The sequence below is a fragment of the Molossus molossus genome, unplaced genomic scaffold (genome assembly GCF_014108415.1).
Source record: "Molossus molossus isolate mMolMol1 unplaced genomic scaffold, mMolMol1.p scaffold_m16_p_9, whole genome shotgun sequence".
Classification (NCBI taxonomy): Eukaryota; Metazoa; Chordata; class Mammalia; order Chiroptera; family Molossidae; genus Molossus; species Molossus molossus.
Window position 1 is genome coordinate 45,922,674 of NW_023425403.1, and position 23,459 is coordinate 45,946,132.

The following is a 23,459-nucleotide window of genomic DNA, read 5'->3' on the forward strand; positions in this document are numbered from 1 at the left end:
CATCAGGGAAATGCAAATTAAAACCATGAAAAGACCAATCATACCCATTAGAAAGGCTAAAATCAAAAGACTGATAATAATAAATATTCCAAAGATGTGGAGTGACTAGAACTCTCATATATTGCTGGTGGGTGTGCAAAATGGTGCAACCATCTTGAACATTTTCATGGTAACTTGTTTAAGTTAACATACATCTACCTTATGATCCAGCAAGTCCACATCTAAGTATTGGATCCACCAAGAAGGCACATGTCCACATAAACACTTGAGCAATGAGGTTCACTGCTAAAAAGTGTCAACATCCCAAATGTCCATCAACTGGAGAACAGATAAACTGTGGTATCATCATACAATGGAATATCATCCAGAGAAAAGAAAAACCACTGAGACAGGCAACAGCATGGATGGATCTCAAAACACATGCTGAGCAACAGAAGGAAGCCCCAGGAAAACACCCTGCAGTGATTCTGTGTACTTTTAAGTGCCCAAGAACAGGCAAACTCATCCATGTGGACAGATGTCTGGGAGAAGTATGGAAATGAACTGCAGAGGAGCACAAGAGACTTTCTGAGGTGATGGATATGCTCTATGTTGTATATATTTTTTTCTTTATTGATTTTAGAGAGAGAGGAAGGAAGAGGAGGAGAGAGATGGAAACATCGATGAGAGAACATCGATTGGTCACCTCCTGCATGCCCCCCACTGGGGATTTGGCCCACAACCTGGGCATGTGCCCTGACCGGGAATCGAACCGGCGACCTCTTGGTGCATCGGTCGGTGCTCAACCACTGAGCCACACCGGTCGGACTCTGCCGTATTTTGTGTGGTAGTCACACAAGTGTCAAAACACATCAAAGTAAAAAAATGTTTATTTTACTATATATAAAATATATCTCAATAAAAATATCAATAGATGAAAAGAATCAAGACACCATTCCCAATCCTTAGGCTGTGCTCGGGCAGGTGTTGGCAATGTGTTAAATACAGTCACAATGTCTCGTGGTGGTTTTCTTCGATACCCTGGGGGGTGAGGGGGCACATGGGAGGGCTACAGGAACCAGCCTGTGTGCCTTCCTGACTCACGTCTGTCATATCTCCCATGGGTGCTGGCCCTTTGCTATGATGCTACAGCTGTACTATCTGCTTGGAGTCTCCATGCAAATGATAGTCAGAGAACAGGAAATCAACAAACCCAGAGAAAGGCTGCAAGAAACAAAGCAGTCATGAAACTCACAAGCAGAAGAAGACCTCCAGACAGCAGAGATGGCAATTAATCCCATCCTGCATCGGACTTAAAAAATACAGCCATACATAAAATAGTAAGTGCCAGATTTTACTAAAAATAAAGCTAAGTTCTCCAGAGCACTCCCCTTTTCTTCATTTTATCAAGAAAACTCCGAGAGTAAGTAGAAATGAACAAATATAATCAAGAACAGCATATTGAAGACTCTCCAGGTCCTTCAAGGTAAGTAAACACAGAGTGGGGAAAAGTGAGGTTTACAGTCGTTCATATGGAAAATAAAACAATAATTAATAAGTAATACATTGTTTCAAGTACTCACAACTGTACACCTACGTTTGCCCACCCTGCCTTTAGCCATTGTCCTCTCCCTAGCAACAACTGTCCATTTTATCATTCCTAAAGACGATGGCATGGAGAGAAAGCCCCCAGAGTGGCCACTACTGTTTTGCAATGGACATCATCCAATAATGCCATAAAGTAAAGTTCCATGCTTTGCACAATACCATCAAGCTTGATGAAAATGCGATCCTGGTTAATTTTTTTTTTTCTTTTAGGTCTTAATTAGCTTCTTGTTAAACTACAAACATTATCATTGGCGCGCACATGCTGGGACAGACAAATTGGAACACTGGTTGCCAGCCTGGGAGGGTCCCCGGTGATTAACTGTCACCATGCTGATGTGGATGGAGCTGCTTTCTAAGTGAGCTAACCATCACACTGGGAGAAACCCAGCCATCTCACCTTTTATTAAAAAAATAAAAAGGTAAAGGAACTGTACGAGAAAGCTTCTGTGAATCATATCACCCTGATCTCAGAAATCCGAGGGTCAAGTGCTTGTAAATATTTCCAGTAACCCATATCATCAATTCTCCTTTCTATTAACGAGGAAACCCACTTTTAACTTGGCAGTTTGCATGAATCATTATCCCTGGGACTGACATTTCCACAGAATATGCCATCCTTGCAAATGCTCTGACTAAAACGCTTTTGTTGATTTTAAAAGCGTGAAAACACTGTGATTCAGTTAAAATGGATGAGTTTACTTTTAAAGAGTCGGTAAAACAGGGATCTTTCAAATGAGGGCAAGGCAGCCTAACTAACAATCTCTTTTGTCCAAGGGGGATTTGAGGGAGGGAGTGGGGGAAGGGGTCAACACACCATAGAAATCTCAAAATGACAAAGTCATTGTTCAGTGAAAGAGGCTGGAATGCTTTCTACACACTTTCTCTGACATCTCCACACAATGAAATGCAAGGGTCAGTGGTACTGAGACAAGTAAAGGCAGTTCCACTCTTTAGCTTCTATAAAAGCAAGTGACCCACCCTATTATACCCAAGTCTTAGGCTTGCTTTGTCCTCAATACCCAGATGCAGCAGCTTTTTCTTCTGCGCTCCCCTCTGGAAAGAAATAACTGAGGACACCTCCTTCCCATTTTCTTTTTCTTGGGCGTTTTCACTTCATAAAGCTGCAGTCAATGTGTTTTGTGTGTGGTGAGGAGGGAATGACATGTTCCGTGGTGGTCCCCATCACTGCCTGCATTGCTGGCTCAAGTAGCCTCAGGATTAGCCCTTTGTGCTCCATGAAAGAATATGAAAAGTCAGTTATTTAAGCTCAGTCAAGCTGTTGATTTTTTTTTTTTTTTTTTGGACGAGGGTGCGTGGGGGAAGAAAGGTTTTGCAATTCAGTTTTCCGCAATAAATTACGGCATTCTGCGAGGCCAGCTGTACGCCAGTTCACATGCTCAGAGCAGTCCCTCTGCCTTTTTTTAATGGGTTTTCAATGCCTAACTACAGCTTCCACATTTTAACCTTCACTTTAACTTGTTTTGCTAGTAGGAAGACGTCTTAGAAGTGATGATTTTAACAGTGAGAATTCTAGATAATTAAGACTCCTTATTCAATGCTATCTGGGACTTTGGAAGTTTCAGAAACTGTATGGAAATTAGAAATATTTAGTGCTCAATGGCTGGTTTTGAAAACAACTGATTTGGGATTCAGTAAACCTACGAGGGAAAATGTCCTTTAAAAATCTTTATATCATAAATCTAGAATCTCTGTGATGTAAACTCGTTCTGTGATATTCATGGATCATAAAACTATGAAATTAGGGACATCACTGGTTTCACTAGCTTATTCCATAATTTCTCGTGAAAGCAGAAAGCATCGTAGAGTGAATCAGATCATCAAACACTGTCCAATGAACCTGGGGGCCCTGGCATTGTCCCCCTCAGAGAGTCAAAAGCCCAGCAAGCCACAGTGAAGCCCAGCCAGGAACAAGGTGGCTGGTCCATGCTGCCCGGAACCAGTGAGGGAAGAGGAGGAAGTCTTCTCCCACAGACGTTTTCAGGTGACCACAAACAGGAGAGAGAAATCTACATACACCAAGGCCCTTTTCAGAAGCAATTACAGGCACAGTTCAGGGACAACCACCACGTGAGCGCAACACAACCAGATCATCGGCCTGGCTGATTTTCAGTTCAGTCCACCAACTGGGAAGAGTAACATCTTCAACGATAGACATGCGCACACATTCTTGTTTTCCCTTAAAATTACAAGGTGAGCAGTCACTTACCTGCTCAAAGACCTTGGGTGGGCCCAGCTGGTTCAACTATAAACCCCTTAGACGGTTTTCAGGACCCTGTAAAACGCAGACCGTGACTCCCTCAGAGTCCTGCATCGACCCTATGTTCCAGCCATGTGGTTCACAGCGTAAGATGTGCAACAAGCTACTTGATTTGAAAGGGTTATGTCAACAGTGTAATTGGCTCCTTGAGGGTATGTATTTCTGTCTACACACACATACTACACAGTATTACACTGACAAGCTCTGTTGTTCAAAATCAAATACATCAGAACTCCTATGCTCACTTCACAGAAAAGAAGGGTATTGCCTACAGTATAAAATCTTGGTATTGGGAGTTTAGATCTTTTATTGATAGTTTTTCAGAGTAGTCAAATTTTAAACCTCTACTTAGTCATTCCATTTAATAAAACCATAAGGGGGCCCTGGCTGGTTTGCTCAGTGGTTAGAGTGTCAGCCTGAGGACCAAAGGGTTACGGGTTTGATTCCTGGTCAAGGGCATGTATCTGGGTTGTAGGTTCTATCCCTGGCCCTGGTCAGGGTCATGCGGGAGGCAGCCAACCAATGTGTCTCACATCGGTGTTTCTCTTGCTCTCCCTCCCTTCTACCTAAAAAAAAATCTATGGAATATATCTTTGGATGAGTATTAACAAAAAAAAGCAAAAACAAAAATAAAAAACCCATAAAGGGTATATTGTTTTTCTATTAAAAAATTACAGATTTATTGTATGTAATTTGTACATTATTTCTAGTATAGAACAATTTAACTCTTAACTTTAGCACGGTTATGCCATTTTCTATACAGAAGCATTTCTAATGACTAGTATTAATACAATGTAGACTCATCCATTGTTCATAAAGCATAAAGTATTAATTGTCAAGCTATGCTACTATTTTTAAACAAAACCTCAAGAACTGTGCATTTGCTTTCATCACAGCTGATCCTCCTTCCTGTCCACACAGTCTTACTACGGAGCCACACGTGTTGCACCCCAGATAAATGTGCATCAGGTGTCCTCTACTTTCTGAGCACCCTGATGCTCATGCCCAAAATACAGTCACCATCTCTCCGGTGCTAGGGTGTGAGACCAGGCTTATCACAAAGCCAAGGAAGAAAGTTCTTGAAAATAGTAGTTCTCAGACTAAATTTTACCAATCAGCCAAGATTTCCAAAAGCATTTTTGGAGAAGTGAAAGCAGGTTTGCACACAGTGAATTCGACAGCCAGAAATAAATAAAAGGCTAGTACCACAATTTCAAAAAGATTCATGTCTCAAATACCATGAGGTCATACTATATGAGCCCTTCTATGGCTTTTGTTGGGGAAGAGATATAGACATTAGATGACTAATAATTTAAATATTCTTAGATATTCTGCCCGGGAACCTCCCTCAATGGAATGCTCTCCTTATGTGATCGAAGACCGGAAAGGACAGTTTGCTTCTCCCCCATGTGCTTAATGAGTACAACTCAAAACTGTAAAAATGAACGTCTCCAGTTTATCACTCACTAGCTGTGTGATCCTGGAAAAATTATGTCGTTTCTCTGGGCCTCATGTCCCTCATCTGTGAAACCAGCACAGTAATTGTACGGACCTCATGGGGTTTCTGGAAAGATGAAATAAGAGATCATACAAATGAAGGATTTTTTAAAATGAGGCTTGACACCCAGGAAGCACTAAGTGCTAGCTAGGATTACTGTTACGTATGGGTCGTTTGGACTCTCAGACTTCCACCTTATGCGCCGACTTCAGAATTCCTAGATAAGAGCAATTCCACTGTGTTTAGAAATTCAGGAGATCTAAAGAGAGAAACTGAGTCAATTCAGCTTTGTGAAAAAATCCTACACCGCCCTGATTTTCATATTACCTCAGCCAGGTACAGCCTGGTGTTTGGGAGCCACTGCCCTAGAAAGGGTAGGTTGTTGGAGGATAGGACACCCACCCTGACTGGGGAGAACCATTCGCCATCTGTGTGCTGAACGGTCTGCATGCCCTCGACTGGAAGCTGAGTCCCGATCTGCCTCAGCTTACAAAGCTGTGCCATGGGTGGGGGATACTACAGAAAACAGCCCCCGAGTCTTGTCTTCAAGAGATGATGCATATACTGGTGAGGTAAGACATTTAAAAATTCTTTAAAAACAATTCTATGAGAAATATCAACAAAGTCTAACATATTTTTTTTTAATCTCAAAAGCATGAACATGATGTGTCTCCTGTTTAAAAACTGCAGTGTTTTCCCAGTGCACCCAAACTAGAACCCAAACCCTCCCATTGGTCCGGGTAGCCTATGGGGTCCAGTCCTGACTACATCTCCAGCCTCCTTCCTCCTCTCCACTGTGTTCCCATCTTGAGCCCTCGAACCTGTTCCTATTCCCCAGCATGCTACCCCCGACTGCCCCCAGATCTCTTTGGCATGGCTGTTTCCTTCTTCTTCCTTAGAGTCGTCACCTGTTCCCTGACTACTCTGTCTGATGCAGTCCCCATGATCACTGCAAACACTTGCCTTTTCTTCGCGCACCAGAAGGTTACTGGAATTGTAACATAAACACCTGTCTACGATCTGTCTCCTGCACCAGAACGCAGATTCCTAGAAGCCAACACCCAGCTCACTGCTCTCCATACCACATTCTAGAAAAGTGCCTGGCACACAGGCAGTGCTCACTAGATACTGATGGACTGATGGACCGGCTGTGAGGCTCAAATGAAATACCCTCAGCACAGATCGAGGCCCATTGTTATAGGATCCCTTCTTTTTAGTAGGACATAGAGCTTGTTTCATTGGAGAATAGAGTGAGCGAGAAAAGCTTCACTAATGGGGAGGAGAGACTGCTGGTTCTTAAAGGATAAAGATTAATAAGATCCATTTGAGGAGGGACAAAAGATGTACAAATACACACACACACACACACACACACACACACAGAGGAGCATATCAACAGTCAGTCTAGCAGGCATGTAAAGTTTCTTCCCAGGACTTGCAGAAAGGCTAAAGGGCTGAGAAATATGAATTTTACTCTTTAGGCCTGGGCTTCTTTGTAACACAAATCACCAGCAAATACAACACAACCAGTCAATTGAGACAGAGATTCTGAGACAGTGTTGCACTGTGAGAAAAGGCTCTGAGTCGCCTGCTTCAGTTTTAGGGGAGTGCTCTATGATCAGTCTCAGGGAAGTCAAATCTGATGATCCTTTGGGAGGTCTCACCCATCTATTACCTATTCGTCTCTGTTCAGGGAAGTTCTTAAGTTCTGAAATAAGCAAATCTGAAAGCAGAGAACAAAGGTATGTGCTGATCTCAAAGGACCACGGGCAGGTTCATCTGTGCACCACGGTGTCCATAAGGCAAAGGCAGAGGAAACCAAGTACAGAAGGCAGGCCTTTCTTCTTATAAAACGGTAAATGAATTATCTGAGATCTCCTTTATGAAAATGGCAAAGAGTGAGCTGAGGAAAAGATATGGATAAACACTTCAGAAGTATAACAAAAATAAAAATTAAAATGATCAGGTACGTTCAAAGTTTATCAACTACAGCAATTAAAAGCAGAATCATGTAAAATGAGTCTGAGCACACTTGGCACTAAGCGTCTCCTTTTGAACAGAGCTGAACAACTGCCTTCAAGCTCTCCCCACTCCCCACCCCCACTCTCAGCTAATGACACAGGGAAGAGAGTGGTTCCCAAAGGAAACCTGGCTTCCAGCGGCTGGCTGTGACCTCCTCTCATCACTTCCTAGGAGTGTTGCCACCCTCCTCAACCGACCGGGCTCCCTAACTTCTCTAGCCCCCACCCCCAGGGCTTCCTCCAAATTCCAAACTCAGCAAGGCCGTTAACTTCTCGATGGTGCCCTCCCCTCGAGAGGTCTGAGGAGATCCATGAGGGGAGGGCTTCATGCCTTACTGACCACTGTGTCTCAGGACCTCAACTCTAATCCTTCTTTACTGAAGGGAGAATTGGGAGAGAGGAACATGCCACCACCCACCACCATCGTACACCTAAACTACAAAACCCAAATGACCCGGTAACACCTCCCCAGACCCTACATGCCACATGGACCTGACCTCTTCGAGTCAAACCACTTCAAAGATAGTCTGCCTTCATCTCAGCTTCCTCCACTCTTTGATTTCAGCCTTTGCAATATGCCCTCCTTCCACCCTAGACACATCCTAATCACCAAATCCAACTGACCACTTTCTGCTCACCCTCTCCTTTGCACGTAGCACGCCTGTCCTCTGGTTTCCCCCACACTGATCATCCTCCTCTTCTCTCGTCCTTGCTGTTCACACTTTGTTTCCTCCACTTGGTCCCTCTCTCTGTTTTCTCTGTAAATATCGAGGCTTCCATGACGTTCTGATCTTTGCCCCGAAACATGCTGTACTCTCTCCGGGCAATCTTATCCATCCTCACAGATTCAACTACTACCCGCTCAGTGAGCAACACGCAGGATCTGCTCTGGCCTGTACTTCCAGTGACCTACAGGGGGCTCCATCTGGAGGTCCCATTACTTTCTCAAGATAACTGAACTGCAGGGCGGGGACGGAAATCAGATTTGTCTCATGCTCAAGACTTACCCATTCTCTTATTGAGTATCCCCCCTCTATTAAGTTATCACACAGCACTGCAATTACTGACTTTCTGTCCCAGGACAGTGTGCCTCATGAGAGTCAAGAATTAAATTCACTCAAGTCCACATCCCAAGCCCAAAATGCTGCCCAGCATGGAAAACAATAAATGCTTGTCAGTTGAATGACAGTAAAATCTCCATCTTTTTTTCTTTTCTTTTTTCCTTCCTTCCTTGCCTCTTTGCCTCCTTCCTCCCCTCCACCCCTCCTTCGCCCCTTTCTCCCTTCCTTCCTTCCTTTCCTTGTTACAGATGTTTCTCCTTTTTCCCCCATTGCCACCCTCCTACCCCTCTCTCCCTGCCCTATCCCCAGCTTTGTTGTCCATGTCCCTTGGTTACGGTTACATGCATGTAAGTTCTGTGGTTTATCTCTCCCCCAACCCCTCTTTTGGGGATTGCCAGTCTGTACCCTACTTCCACATCTCTGGGACTACCCAGTTCTTCAGACTGCTTTGTTCATTATATTCCACAAATAAGTGAGATCATATGATATTTGTCTTTCTCTGCTTGCCTTGGTTCGCTTAGGATAATACTTTCCAGGTCCCTCCATGTTGTCTCAAAGGATAAGAGATCTTTCTTTCTTACAGCTGCATAGTACTCCATTGTGTATATGTACCACTGCTTTTTAATCCATTCGTCTACTGATGGACATTTGGGCTATTTCCAGATCTTAGCTATTGTAAATAATACTGCTACGAACATGGGGGTACATATATTCTTTCTGATTGGTGTTTAAGGATTCTTAGGATATATTCCTAGAAGTGGGATCACTGGGTCAAATGGCAATTCAATTTTTAATTTTTTGAGATAACATCATAGTGTTTTCCACAGTGGCTGCAGCAGTCTGCATTCCCACTAGCAGTGTACTAGGGTCCCCTTTTCTCCACACCCTCGCCAAAACTTGTTGTTTGATGATTTGTTGATGGCGGCCATTCTGACACGTGTGAGGTGATACCTCATTGTTGTTTTAATTTACATCTCTCTGATGGTTAGTGATGTTGAGCTTTCTTCATATGTCTCTTGGCCATTTGTATGTCCTGCTTGGAGAGGTGTCTATTTGGCTCCTCTGCCCATTTTGTAATTGGGTTCTTTGTCTTCCTTTTGTTGAATTGTATGAGCACGCTCTATATATTGGAAATTAACCCCTTATCTGATGTATCATTGGCAATATGCTCTCCCATACAGTGGGTTGCCTTTCCATTTTTATGGCTGTTTCTTTTGCGGTGCAGAAGCTTTTTAGTTTGATGTAGTCCCATGTGTTCATTTTCTCCTTTGTTTCTGCTGCCTTAGGTGATGTATCAGTGAAAATTCTGCTGAATATGATGTCTGAAATTTTGTTGCCTACATTTTCGTCTAGAATTTTTATGGATTCATGAGTCACATTTAAGTGTTTTATCCATTTCGAGTTTATTCTTGTGTATGGTATAAGTAGATGGTCTAGTTTCATCATTTTGCACATAGCTGTCCAATTCTCCCAACACCATTTATTAAAGAGGCTGTCTTTACTCCATTGTATGCTCTTGCCACCTTTGTCAAATATTAATTGAGCATAATGTTCTGGGTCAATTTCGGGGTTCTCTGTTCTATTCCACTGATCTATTTGCATGTTATTGTGCCAGTACCAGGCTGTTTGGATTACTGTAGCTTTGTAGTATAACATGATATCCAGTATTGTGATCCTGCCTACCTTGTCCTTCTTTTTCAAGATTGCTTTGGCTATTTGGGGTCTTTTTTGGTTCCACATGAACTTTTAAAGTATTTGTTCTAGTTCTGTGAAGTATATCGTTGGTATTTTGATGGGGATTGCATTGAATCTATAGATTGCTGTGGGTAGTATGGACATTTTAATGATGTTAATTCTTCCAATTAATAAACGAGGCATGTGCTTCCACTTTTTTATATCTTCCTCTATTTCTTTTTTCAATGTCCTGTAGTTTTCTGCAAATAGGTCCTTTACTTCTTTGGTTAGGTTTATTAGCTATCTTAATTTTTTTGCTGAGATGGTAAATGGGATTGTTTTTTAAGTTTCTCTTTCTGCGAGTTCATCATTGGTGTATTAGAATGCCGTCGATTTCTTACCGATAATTTTGTATCCTGCTACTTTTCCAAATTCATTTATTAAGTCTAGCAGATTTTTGATGGAGTCTTTGGGGTTTTCTATGTATAATATCATGCCATCTGCGAATAATGACAGTTTCACTTCCTCCTTTCCAATTTGAATCCCTTTTATTTTTTCTTCCTGTCTGACTGCTGTGGCTAAGACTTCCAGTACTAAGTTAAATAAGAGTGGCGAAAGTGGGCATCCTTGTCGTGTTCCTGTTCTTAAGGGAAATGCTTTTAGTTTTTGCCCATTGGTATGATGTTGGCTGTAGGTCTTTCATATATAGCTTTTATTATGTCGAGATATGATCCCTCTAGTCCCAGATTGCTGAGCGTTTTTATCAGAAATGGGTGCTGGATTTTCTAATGCATTTTCAGCATCTATTGATATGATCATATGATCTTTATCTTTCATTTTGTTTGTGTGGTGTATCACATTTATTGATATGCAACTATTGTACCAGGCTTGCATCCCTGGGATGAATCCCACTTGGTCATGGTGTATAATTTTTGTGATGCATTGCTGGATCCGATATGCAAGTACTTTGTTCAGGATTTTGGCGTCTGTGTTCATCAGGGATATTGGCCTGTAGTTTTCTTTCTTCATAGTGTCTTTTTCTGGTTTTGGAATTAGAATTATGCTGGCCTCATAAAACGAGTTAGGAAGTCTTCCTCCTTGAATTTTTTGAAATAGTTTGAGGAGAATGGGTATCAGTTCTTTGAATGTTCGGTAAAATTCCCCCGTGAAGCCATCCAGGCCTGGGCTTTTGTTTGCTGGGAGAGAGTCTTGATTACCTCTTCCATTTTTCTTAGTTGTTATTGGTCTGTTCAAGTTTTCTATTTCTTCCCGGTTCAGTTTTGGGAGACTATGTGTTTCTACAAATTTGTCCATTTCTCTTAGACTGTTGAATTTGTTGCCGCATACTTGTTCATAATATTTGTTAACAATTCTTTGCATTTCTGTGGTGTCAGTTATTATTTCTCCTCTTTCATTTCTGATTTTGTGTATTTGGGTTCTGTCTATTTCTTGGTGAGTCTAGCTAAGGGTCCATCAATCTTGTTTATCTTTTCAAAAAACCAGCTATTTGTTTCATTGATCCTTTGAATTGTTTTTTTGGTCTCCACGTTGTTTATTTCTGCTCTGATATTTACTATTTCCTTCCTTCTACTTGCTCTGGGGTTTTCTTTCTGATTGCTTTCTAGTTCTTCAAGTTGTCAGGTTAGGTAGTTAATTAGGATTTTTTCTTGTTTCTTGAGGTGGGCCTGTAATGCTATGAACTTCCCTCTCAGAACTGCTTTCATTGCATTACATAGATTTTGTGTTGTTGTGTGTTCATTTTCATTGGTTTCCAGAAAGTTTTTAATTTCTTCCCTGATCTCCATGGTATGCCATTCATTGTTCAATAACATGCTATTTAGCTTCCATGTTTTCAAATGTTTTTACATGTTCTTGTTGCAACTGATTTCTAGTTTCATGCCATTGTGATCTGAGAAGATGCTTGATATGATTTCAATCTTCTTGAACTTGTAGAGACTTAGTTTGTGCCCTAACATTTGGTCTATCTTTGAGAATATCCCATGTGCACTTGAGAAGAATGTGAATTCTGCAGTTTTGCGGTGTAATTCTCTGTAGATATCTATTAAATCCATTTGATCTAGTGCTTCATTTAGAGTCTGTGTTTCCTTGTTAAATTTTTGTCTAGATGATCTATCCAGTGATGTCAGCAGGGTGCTGAAGTCCCCTGCTATGATTATATTGCTGTCAATTTCTCCTTTGAAGTCCTCAAGAAAATTTTTAATATATTTTGGTGCTCCTATATTGGGTGCATATATGTTTACCAAGGTTATATCTTTCTGTTGGATAGATCCTTTCAATATCAAGTAGTGGCCGTCTTTGTCTCTAATTATGGCCTTCATTTTGAAATCTACTTCATCAGATATGAGTATTGCTACCCCAGCTTTTTTTTCCCCTTTCCGTTTGCTTGGAAGATTTTTTTCCATCCCTTTACTTTCAACCTATGTTTTTTTGTTGTGAGGTGGGTCTCTCGTAAACAACATATATGTGAGTCATGCTTTCTTATCCAATCAGCTACTCTGTCTTTTTATCAGAGCATTCAAACCATTCACATTTAAGGTAATTATTGATATGTACTTATTTATTGCCATTTTTGTTTAGTGTGGTTATATTTTTCTTCCTATTTCTTCTACTAATACAGCAGTCCTTTTAACATTTCTTGCAGTGCTGGTTTGGTGCTAATACATTCCCTTAGCCTTTTTTTTTTTTGTCTGGGGAGCTCTTTATTTGACTATTTTGAATGGTAGCCTTGCTGGATAGAGTAGTCTTGGATTCAAGTCCTTGTTTTTCATGACCTTGATTACTCCCTTCTGGCCTGTAGTGTTTTTGTTGAGAAATCAGGTGAGAGCCTTATGGGGGTTCCTTTGTAGGTAACCTGTTGCTTATCTCTTGCTGCCTTTAGGATTCTCTCTTTGTCTTTAATTTTTGGCATTTTAATTATTATGTGTCTTGGTGTGGGCCTGTTTGGGTTCTTCTTACTTGGTGCTCTCTGTGCTTCTTGAACTTGAATGCCATCTTCCTTCACCAAGTGAGGAAAGTTTTCTGTCACTATTTATTCAAATATATTCTCTAACCGTTGTTCATTTTCTTCCTCTTCCAGGACTCCTATGATGTGAATGTTATTATGTTTCCAGTTGCCCCACATTTCTCTTAAGCTTTCTGTTTTTTAATTGTTTTTTCCTTTTGGTTTTTTGATTGATTAATTTTTTCTACCCTGTCTTCTGATTCACTGATTCAGTCCTCAGCTTCTTCTACTCTGCTGGTTAGTCCTTCCAATGTGTTCTTTATTTCTGCTATGTCATTCTTCATTTCCACTTGGTTGGTTTTCAATGTTTCTATATCTTTACTCATGGTGTTTATGTCCTTACTCATGCTGTTCAGCTTCCTCAAGATCATGGCTCCGAACTTTACCTCTGATAACTTGCTTAACTGCATTTCATTTATCTCATCTTTGATAGAGTTCTCTTGTTCTTTCATTTGGGAATTATTTCTTTGTTTCACCACTTTGGCTATCTCAGTGGGTTTTAGAGCCTGCCAAATTTTCCCTGTGGGTGTTGGTGTTCTGCTGTTTGTGGTTCCCTCTACCAGGTTTAGATGAGCCTGGGTGGCCCACGTTAAACACCACTGTCAAGTCTTACTTTCCTGTGTAGATCTGCAAGCCCAGGAAAGGTTCAGTTATCCTCTAGCTTTTTGCCCAGGGACTATTAGTCTTTGTTACTCAGGGCCGTGAAATGTAGCCCTCTGGTATTCTATATAAGAGGATTTCCAGAGGGTGGGACAGATGCTGGTTGTTAATGAGCCTCAATTTGCATTTCTTTGGTTCACCTGGAAGGGGCTGACTTTCTGAGGGAGGGGCTGCTGGTTTTCCCCACAGCTCTGGGAAAGAGCAAGCTGGCCACCATCTTTTGTAGCTGCGATTCATCAAAAGCTCTGAGCACCCTCCAAATCCCTGGTGTCCCCACAGAGTTCCAGTCCAGTCCACCCTCCCTCTGCTGGAGCCCAAGGTGAGTGGCTATAGCCAATTCAGTGCTCTGTTCTGGCCCTCTGCACTGTGGAGCGGGCTTGGAATTTTAACCCCCGAGGGCACTGCTCACAGCTAAGACTGCTACTGTCCGTGGGCTCCCAGCCTGCCACCCTCTCACACTTCCGCAATCCTACCAGTGTCCCTGTTTATATGGTCCTTTCCCTCTGCTTTTCTGTTGCTTTTTTCCGATGATTTGTCTTTATTTTTGTTGTAATTCCCGTTTGGTCCTAGGAGATTGTGTAGCTTCCATTCACTCTGCCACCATTTTTTCTATTCCAAGTCTCCATCTTTTTCATCCCTACTTCCCAGCACATAGTAAGAGTTGAATAAACAATTGGTGGAAAACACAAAAAGGAAGATGTTATAGAAATGAGAAATACTGAAAGAATTAGAAACCTGTATATCACATATATAACAGAAATATTGTTTTCCTTTTGGGAGAAATGTCAAGATTTCCCACAAAACAACATCCCTGCCACATAAATATTAAAAATATACTTGTAGCATTAAAATTATTAATCATGAAATTAATTTTAATCATTAATAAAATTAAATGAAAACATTACAAATATTACATATGTATGGCACCTTTATTAATTAAATCAATCACTATTTTTAAAAAATCAAACACTAGGTCAAAAAATCAAAGACCTGGCCAGTTTGGTTCAGTAATTAGAGGGTTGGCCCTCAGACCAGGGCCTCAGGTTCAATTCCTGGTCAAGGGCATGAGCCTGGGTTGCAGGTTTGATCCCCGGCCCCAGTCGGGGCATGTGCGGAGGCAACCAATTGATGTGTCTCTCTCACATCGATGTTTCTTTCTCTCTCTCTCTCTCCCTCCCTTCCACTTTCTCTAAAAATCAATGGGAAAAAATATCCTCTGGTGAGGATTAACAACAAATCAAAGACTAGATTTATACTGCTATATTTTGTGCTATGGTATTAGGAAATCAAACACTTAAAAATGTAAATTTAAATTACTGCCTATATGTGTGTGTTTGTTTCTTGTCCCAAATACATTATATTTAGAAGGCCAAAGTCCTAGTCAAAGAAACCCCCCTCAGTGATATCTCATGCCTGAGGTCTAGATAAAAATCTTTATACTATTTGTATTTTAATCCCTAGTTTCATAAAGATATTTGGTTTTTACGTATGAAGAACTATGTTCTAGCTTAAATGACTTAGTTTTTGAAATATTGTTAATACACAAAGCTGTTATGATTTTTTAAAAAGCAAACAAACAAAACATGTTTGAACAACACTTTGATAAGCCAGATATGTACTCTAACCATGGTTAATTTAGCTGATAAGCCGAGGGCAACCCTGAGGTAACCTGCAGACTATTGCTATTTTGTACTGTATAAATGATTTATTTCCTACAATATATTAAAAAACTCCCCTCACTTCCGACCTCCCCTTCCAAAAAGCTTCGTAGGTAAAAAACTGGCCTTCATTCACCACTTCATTCACTATGTCAATTCAGTTGCAAAATCCCATATACTCGCCCCACTGTTCCTGTAGCATCCTCCCTGAATGCAGGACACCAATAAATGACACACAGTCTCAAAATCAGATACAGATACTGTGTCACTGATTCGTATTAGCATGGAGATGAATAGCTAACTATCCAAAAACACACAAAAAATGAACAAAACCTGCCCGGATTGGTTTGGCTCAGTGGTTGGAGCATCAGCCTCTGGACAGTCCCAGGTTCGGTTCCTGCTAAGGGCACGTACCTCAGTTGTAATTTGTCTCCAGCCCTGGTTGAGGTTATGTGGGTGGCAACCAGTCAATGTGTCTCTCTCACATCAATGTTTCTCTCTCTTCCTCCCTCTCTCCCTCTCGCTCTATCTGAAGATAAATGCAAAAATGTCCTCAGGTGAGTATAAAAAATAAAAAAAATAGTAATAAACAAAACCCACAAATGTCCAAAAAATAGAAATCTTTGGTTGAAGTCCAAGGGACAAAGTTAGGTCAATGACCTTTACTGGCCAGCAAACCTGCCCGCATTTGAAAGAGAATGGTCTCGTCTCAGTCCTTTCGTCAGCGGAGTAATAACCTCTGCCACTGGTTTCTGACTTGCTCCCGCAGAGCCTATCAACTCTAGCCACATAGCCCAAGTTGGAGGGTCGTGTTCTCGGGTCTCTCCTCTCCATTCCTCAGCCTCACAAGTTCTAAACACAATGAAGTTCTAAACCAATGGTCCACATTTCTGAACTCTTACTTACAAAACAAAAAAACCATCCATCTTACAGAAAAAGGAATCAAACATGTGAGCTCTGGCCTACTAAGTTCACATGAGCAAAAGCAATCACATTAGTTCTGTATCTATTTGACTCTAATTCTCCAGAAAAGCATGAACCTATACATAATCTTTAGGAAGAAAAAAAAATTCAACAGGACAGTTTTAGTTTGAATATTCTGATTAATGGATAATTTAACACCCTATTCATGAGGATATCTAAGCTCTGGATTTCGATCTGCCTCCTATTTGTTAAATCCTGCCACACTCCTTCAGGCTTAAGAATATGTAGATAGGTACGAAGATAACACCAAGGGTAACTTCTTCACAAGGAAATTCCCAGCTCTTTTTAAACTCAGTTGTTTCAATTAACTTAGTTGTTTTGATGTTAACTCAGCTAACATTCTGTGAGCTTCTCTGAGCACAGGAGGAGCTGCTGGTCAATGAGGATTGTTACCCAAAGAATTTGATGAGAAACATTAAAATCGAGGGCCCCCATTGCAGCAAGTTTTGCTAATGGCATTAAAAGCTAAGGCAGACAATTTTCTACTGTCCCAGTTCTGAAAGGGTCTAATAAAACTCTGTAGAAGGGCTGATGAGCTGGACAAGCGGCCAGAAAGTCATTTCCACTGCAGAGTCCCATGCAGAGAGGCTGCTGTTGCTCACACAGATAATATACGTGACGCCTGCATGTTTTACCTGACTAAAGTACCTCAACTTTAAAAATTTATTGGAGGTTGCCCAGCCGGTGAGGCTCAGTGGTTGAGCGTCAATCCATGCACCGAGAGCTCCCCAATTCGATTCCCAGTCAGAGCACATGCCCAGATTGTGGGCCCGGTCCCCAGTGAGGGGCATGCTGGAGGTGGCCAATCGATGTTCTCTCTCATCGATATTTCTGTCTCTCTCTCCCTCTCCCTTCCTCTCTCACTAAAAATCAATAAAGAAAAAAAAATGTACTGGAAGATTGAGTCAAAGTAGATCAAATTTCCTTTAAAACACTAACACCCCCGGCCCCCCTCCAAACCCCAAACTAGGTCAACTTCTTAAGCACCACCATGAGGTGAGCCAAGCTGTCATTTTGACCTTGCTTTGCTTTAATTCAGGAGCCTATTTAGAAATGTAACGAGTAACCCTCTTCATTCGGCTCAGCTAGCAGAGCTAATAGGCTTCTAATTAATTTCCAGAAGATGGCTGTTATAACTAACAGGTTTTAAACATTTGGTTGATTGGGGAAAATAAATTGAATATAATGTAGTTGATTTGGAAAATTAGTTTTCATTCTATGTGCTTACCATAATAGTGTTTATTTTAAGTGTACACGATTCCATTAAGAGTCTCAGAACACCACCAGGCTGTTTTCATCCTTACAGAGTCCTATCCAACTTTAAAAAAAAAAAAATCAATTTACATTTTGATTTTTGTTGGCCTTTATTTGAGGGCAGGTTAAATTCATTTTTGTGCCTTTAATAAAAATCTTCCGCTTGCTAATAAAGCAACAGGCCCAAATACTTCAGAATGATCCCTGGGATACCTCAGTCAGAGGCACACTCATTGAATGCAAATCCTGGGGGACAGGTCTCAGCACCAAGTACGATGAACCAGTTACTGCACTGTTGACGAAGCTTCACTTGATTCCTCCTGACAACCATTTAAACAATGAATGTTGGGAAGTGTCCCTCAGAGAATCAACTACAATGGCAGGGATCAGAGCTTTTATATTTAGTTAATACTATTTTTAAAAGAAGAAAATATTTCTTCCTGAAGGGATTATGGGAAGCCTTATTAAAGACACCTGCAAACAAAACAAGTGACAACAGATCTTTATCATAATTGATAACTGAGTTATCCTTTAGACAAAGCTCCTTTCTTGGAGGCAATAACATGGAGATTCACCTTTGCTATTAGATTCAAGAAATCAGCTAATTGGGACTACTGGAATTCAACAATGATATGATTCACCAAGATTAAGTGAGTGGTTCTAAAAAACCCTTGTCTCTCAGGTTAGAGAAAAGCACCGTGAGACTAAAATTTTTTCTCTTCAGGCTGAGAATGTTTTATACTGAAATCAGGTAGCATCTATTCCTGTTTCTCCATCTGTTGTGCAAAAATATGTGCACGACATATTTTAGCTCACTATTGTGTGCTAAGCCCGGGCCAGCCAGCTTTGGAAACTCAACCTTGGCCTAGCTTACAGAGGCAAAGAAAAGGAACCTTTCACAGAACCTTCTCAAAGTAATTACCAATCACGTCAAAATGTGACATTGTTTTGGTGAAAGAATGCTTCTTGGGAATATATTACATAGCTCAACCCAGCAGGACACGTTTATAAAATAAGTATGCAGAAGAGGGGGAAAAAAAAGAAATCAGACACCTTTGTTTGCAGTACAAGTCCTCTGCCTGAGTCTCGGCTTGCTTCACGCTGGTAAACAGTAGATGCCTCTACCCATGGGCTGCGCTGTTTGCAGTCAGACAGTTATTGCTGCATTTCTGTGTGGTTGGCAGGAATACTTGCAATCATCTTAGGCCTGCTACTGATTTTTCTGACATAGCTGATTTTCCAAATTAAGTAATTCTGGCTCCTTTCTTAACAGTAGCTCCAGAAGCGATAAGAAGGAGGGGGACTATCAGGATCAAGCGTTAACTGCTCACCCCAACAGACGCGCATCTACTTCCGGGTCCCCAACTGAGTTCGTGATCAGACCACTGTAAACGGGCACTTAGGGAAAGTGACGAAGGTTCATGAAGTATTAGCAACAGCAGCTGCAATTTTAGAATATGTGCAGCCTTTGATGAATGCATTTCATTTCCAAAATAAACACTTGGAAACGAAGAAGAAAGTCCCCCAGCCTGAATCAATGAAACGTAGACAGAATCAGACAGCAGAAAAAACATCCTACATGAACAACAGCACTGAATGAGGAGATGAGAGATGAGATGACCCCAAATTATTCCTTAAAACCCCAAGTTCACAGACGAAGCAAGTGCTTTAAAGAAGGCATTTCTGTGGGCTTGTTGATTTTGCTTAAAAAAGACACTTTAAGACTTAGAGCCATCTACGTGTGAAAGAAAAGCTGCCTAGAAAAACAAAAAAGACATTTTTCGAGATGACTTTGATCCTGTACTCAAATTATTGGCTTAATCACTTAATCGGACTTGCCTTTAAAGGCTTTGCATCTGCAATAACTGCTCTTCATTGTCCTTGTTTAACAAAGTATTATTTTCACCTTATTATTACTAATCTTTTCTTTGTAAGTAACCACACCTGGTTTTATCCACACCAAAAAATGGTGCAGTAAATATTTTTCCTTTGTGGTAATACAATGCATAATTTAGTTAATCTAGGCTATCTTTCCGTGAGAGGTGATTGTTTCTATATTATGAAATGTGCTCACAGCCGGCGCCAGATACCTGGAAGGCAGATGGAGAACCACTTACCCAGCATGTAGCTGCTTTGAACCAACCTCGACATGACTGTGTAGCCACTCCTACACACGAGGCATTACTCATGTTAACTTAGCCTCCGAATCACCACCACGCCTTTCTTTGACAAACATGGCCTTTTATTAAGATAACATGACACATCACCAGGCTCCAAGGCCCACCCTTAGCCCCCATGAGAGGGCCTTGAAAAATTAGAAACTGCTGTTTTCCGTCTGAGAACTTGACATTACTGTTACGTTACCTGGATGAAATCTAGAAATGTCAGGGGCAGCAAGTCATCCATATGTCCAATGTCTTTGGAGAAACGATTTAAAATTCTTCCTGCAAGAACAGGATATGAGAAATTACTCATTTCCCCTGATAGGCCCTTTAAGAGAAACAGTTCACAAATACATCAAATCAATATTTTAAATGCACATGTATTTAAGATATTACACATTCATATGAAATAAGCCCATGTCAGTAGTAAAGAAAGAGAAAAATGGGATGATACCTAAAGAGAAACAAAAATACCACCCAATGGCAGTGGGCAGGCACCTAAAATTTGGCCCTGATTTTTATTTATTTATTTTCTTTCTTTCTTTATTTTTATCCTCACCCGAGGACATTTTTCCATTTTTTGTTCAGACAGAGTGGGAGGGAGAGAGAGGAAGAGAGAGAGAGAGAGAAACATCGACGTGAAAGGGACACACTGAGTGGCTGCCTCCCACACTCATGACCCAACCAGGGCCGGGGACAAACTGCAACTGAGGTACGTGCCCTTAGCGGGAACCGAACCCAGGTCTCTCTGGACCACAGGCTAACGCTCTAACCGCTTAGCCAAACTGGCCAGGGCTGGCCGTGATTTTTAAAAGATAGCAGAAGACAATGTTGTGACAGTATCTGGAAACGTTGGTGAATTTCAGAGGATTCCCTCTTTTTGGATCCCATATAAAACTTCAACCCGCGTGCTAAGTAGATAAATAAACAACTGCAAAATACATGTATTGATCCTAATTGTTACACTAATTTTGCTTTAGCTATCAGAATTCATTTTACTGAGTGGTACTTTTTACATAAATGTAATTATAACCTCTATCCCCCGACCCCGAGATGGTTCACAGCACCTCACATTTTGGGGAAATTTGGAATCCTGCTGATTTCTAGTTGAGTTTATTTCTGGGGAAATAGGTAGTTATTTTAAGAAGTGCACCGGGTGTGACAAACACAAGCTTACTCCTGAAACATCCACGAAGACAACAGGACTAAAGGCAGAAAAACAGAAGCACTATTTAATGATGAAGGATCATTTCTTATCACTGATTTTACATATCCCTCAGAATCCAGGAAAATAGTACATCGTAAAGTTTTCAAAATCAGAAGAACAGAACTAATTTCTAATAAATATCTTGTCTCCAAGGATTCCATTAAAAAAACTAAAGTGGCGTGCACGCGCAGCCCACTTTGGTGTAGGCAACTCTTGAGAAATGTGTTTATGTCAGCTCTGAACTTCTGTAATTGATGCTTCGAGAAACCAGACTGCAGGTGAGACAGGTGCAGGGCACTCTTCCCAATGTTTGCCAGAGGGACTCCCTCCGCAGGCCCTTCATCCCAAGCCACAGCTGGCCCATGCGTGGTGAGGGGCTGGAACTGAGCTTCCACTGCCCGAGAAATGTTGCCTCTGCTGTCCTCCCACCAGGCCCCTGGGCTCAGCCGGGACGCCCAGGGTGTGGCCAACGAGGAGCTGGAGCAACTGGAGGCTTTCACGCTTGGCCAGGCCATGCGATTACAAGCTGGGCCTCAATGTTCCTGTCTCAGGCTTAGGAAACACAGACTCTAGAAACCATCTTTCAGCGACACCTCTGGCAGCCCAGTGACAACTTTTCTTTAGAGGGTAAATCTGAGGATTAAATGGGCTCATGCATGTGAAACAATCCAGTCACAATGCCAGGCATGCAAACAGGTGCCCAAAACCAAAGAAACTCAAGGTGAGAAAATTCCTATTACTCCGGATCTGCAGTATGTCACCTGGGAAGTCTACTAGGCAGATGGTCGACGGATCAAAACACAGATTCTGATTTGGTAGCCATGGGGTGGAGTTTGAGATTCAGCACTTCTGCCAAAGCTCCCAGGTGATGCCCTTTCTGCTGATCCCCAGACCAGGCTTTGAGGGACAAGAGGTTTGGTTATTATTTAATCAGCTGTACTTTGGGAACATTAACATCAGATGGGAAATTTTCAACAGTCTTATGGATTCTGTGGCCTATTTTTTAATTTCTCAAAGTATCACTCACAAAATAAGGAAAATGTGTCAAAAGATGCTTAAGGCATATTTAGATGCTTGTTATTTCGTCAACAGAAAAGGACAACTTTTTAACATATGCAGGATTCAGAAGCACGGTAAGTAAGTATGGTTCAGCTTACAAAGAGTTGAAAATAATCTTCACATAAAAAAATAATAATGAGCCCTGGCTGGTTTGGTTCAGTGGTAGAGCATCGGCCTGTGGACCAATAAGTTGTGGGTTTGATACCGGTCAAAGGTACATACCTCGGTTGCAGTTTATCCCTGGCTCTGATCAGGTTGTGAGGGAGGCAACCAGTCAATGTGTCTCTCTCACATTGATGTCTCTCTCTCTCTCTCTCTCTCTCTCTCTCTCCCTCCCTCCCTCCCTCCCTCCCTCCCACTCTATCTGGTGATAAATGGGAAAAGTATCTCTTGGGTGAGGATTAAAAATAATAATGATAATAAAGCTACACAGAGATGAACAGTATGTGAAACTATCCCTTTTACCTTCCACCAGAAGTGAGAGTCCTCGGACACCCACGTTTGGCAAAGAGCGTAAAATACAAGGAAAACAAACAACTGAGAAAAACTATCTCCCCACAAGGCTTCTACAATTGAAACTGAACTTTTATTCACTAAGAGGCCAGTGTAGAAAACATGAGATTAGAAGGGTCAAGAGTTACTTCCTTGCTCTAAGAAACAAGGAAGAGAATGAACAGTGTTTGCAGAGTATTTCATCTGGCTTTATGATTGACAATTGTAGCCAGAGCTGTGATTTCAAGTTCATGGCCTCGTGGTCATAAGGTTTTCCCAAAGGTCTCCGAATTAAATCCTTATGATAACTTCCCTTCACACACATGCCATGGCTCTTCATCCAAATGGCATGTGGCCCCCGCTACAGCATCTCCAGGGATGTAGAGCGAAGGGGGACACACTGTGACCAGAGGGACCTGGTCCATTTTCACACTGTCCTTCCAGCTTTCTTACATTAAACCAAATCTCTTCTTCCTGGAACATCCAACCAGTGCTGTTTATTCTGTCCTTGTAACCACACAAAGGGGATGTCACTTCTCTGGACATGACAGTCCTTCAAATACTTGAAGAAAGTTAATCATGTCACTTCCAGACATCTGACACTCAACTAGTCCTTGGTGCCTCAATGATCCCTCATAAGGCGAGATGTCCCAGCTTGGCCCCTGCCTCCTGCCCAGACTCAGATGGCCTGTCTCAGTTAACGCCTGGTGCCTAGGATTAAAATCAACACCCCGGGTATTATTTGATGACTATGAGGTAAAGTAGTAACACCATCTTCCTATTCTGCACAGGACATAGCCAATCACTGTAAATTCTGGTGGCCCGATCACTTTTTGGACATA

At 41.5% G+C, this 23,459-nt stretch overlaps 1 protein-coding gene across 22 annotated transcripts in view; it reads right to left on the reverse strand.

Annotated features, from left to right (window-relative positions):
- Nucleotides 1–23,459, reverse strand: part of ABCC4 (ATP binding cassette subfamily C member 4) — a 275,943-nt gene that overhangs the window by 82,015 nt on the left and 170,469 nt on the right. For 13 of the 22 annotated variants that reach the window (XM_036249556.1, XM_036249555.1, XM_036249559.1 and 10 more), the window contains one exon: nucleotides 20,062–20,141. In XM_036249556.1, the coding sequence (XP_036105449.1) occupies nucleotides 20,062–20,141 (80 nt within the window). The other 9 variants (XR_004957996.1, XR_004957999.1, XR_004957998.1 and 6 more) reach the window with 9 other exon arrangements.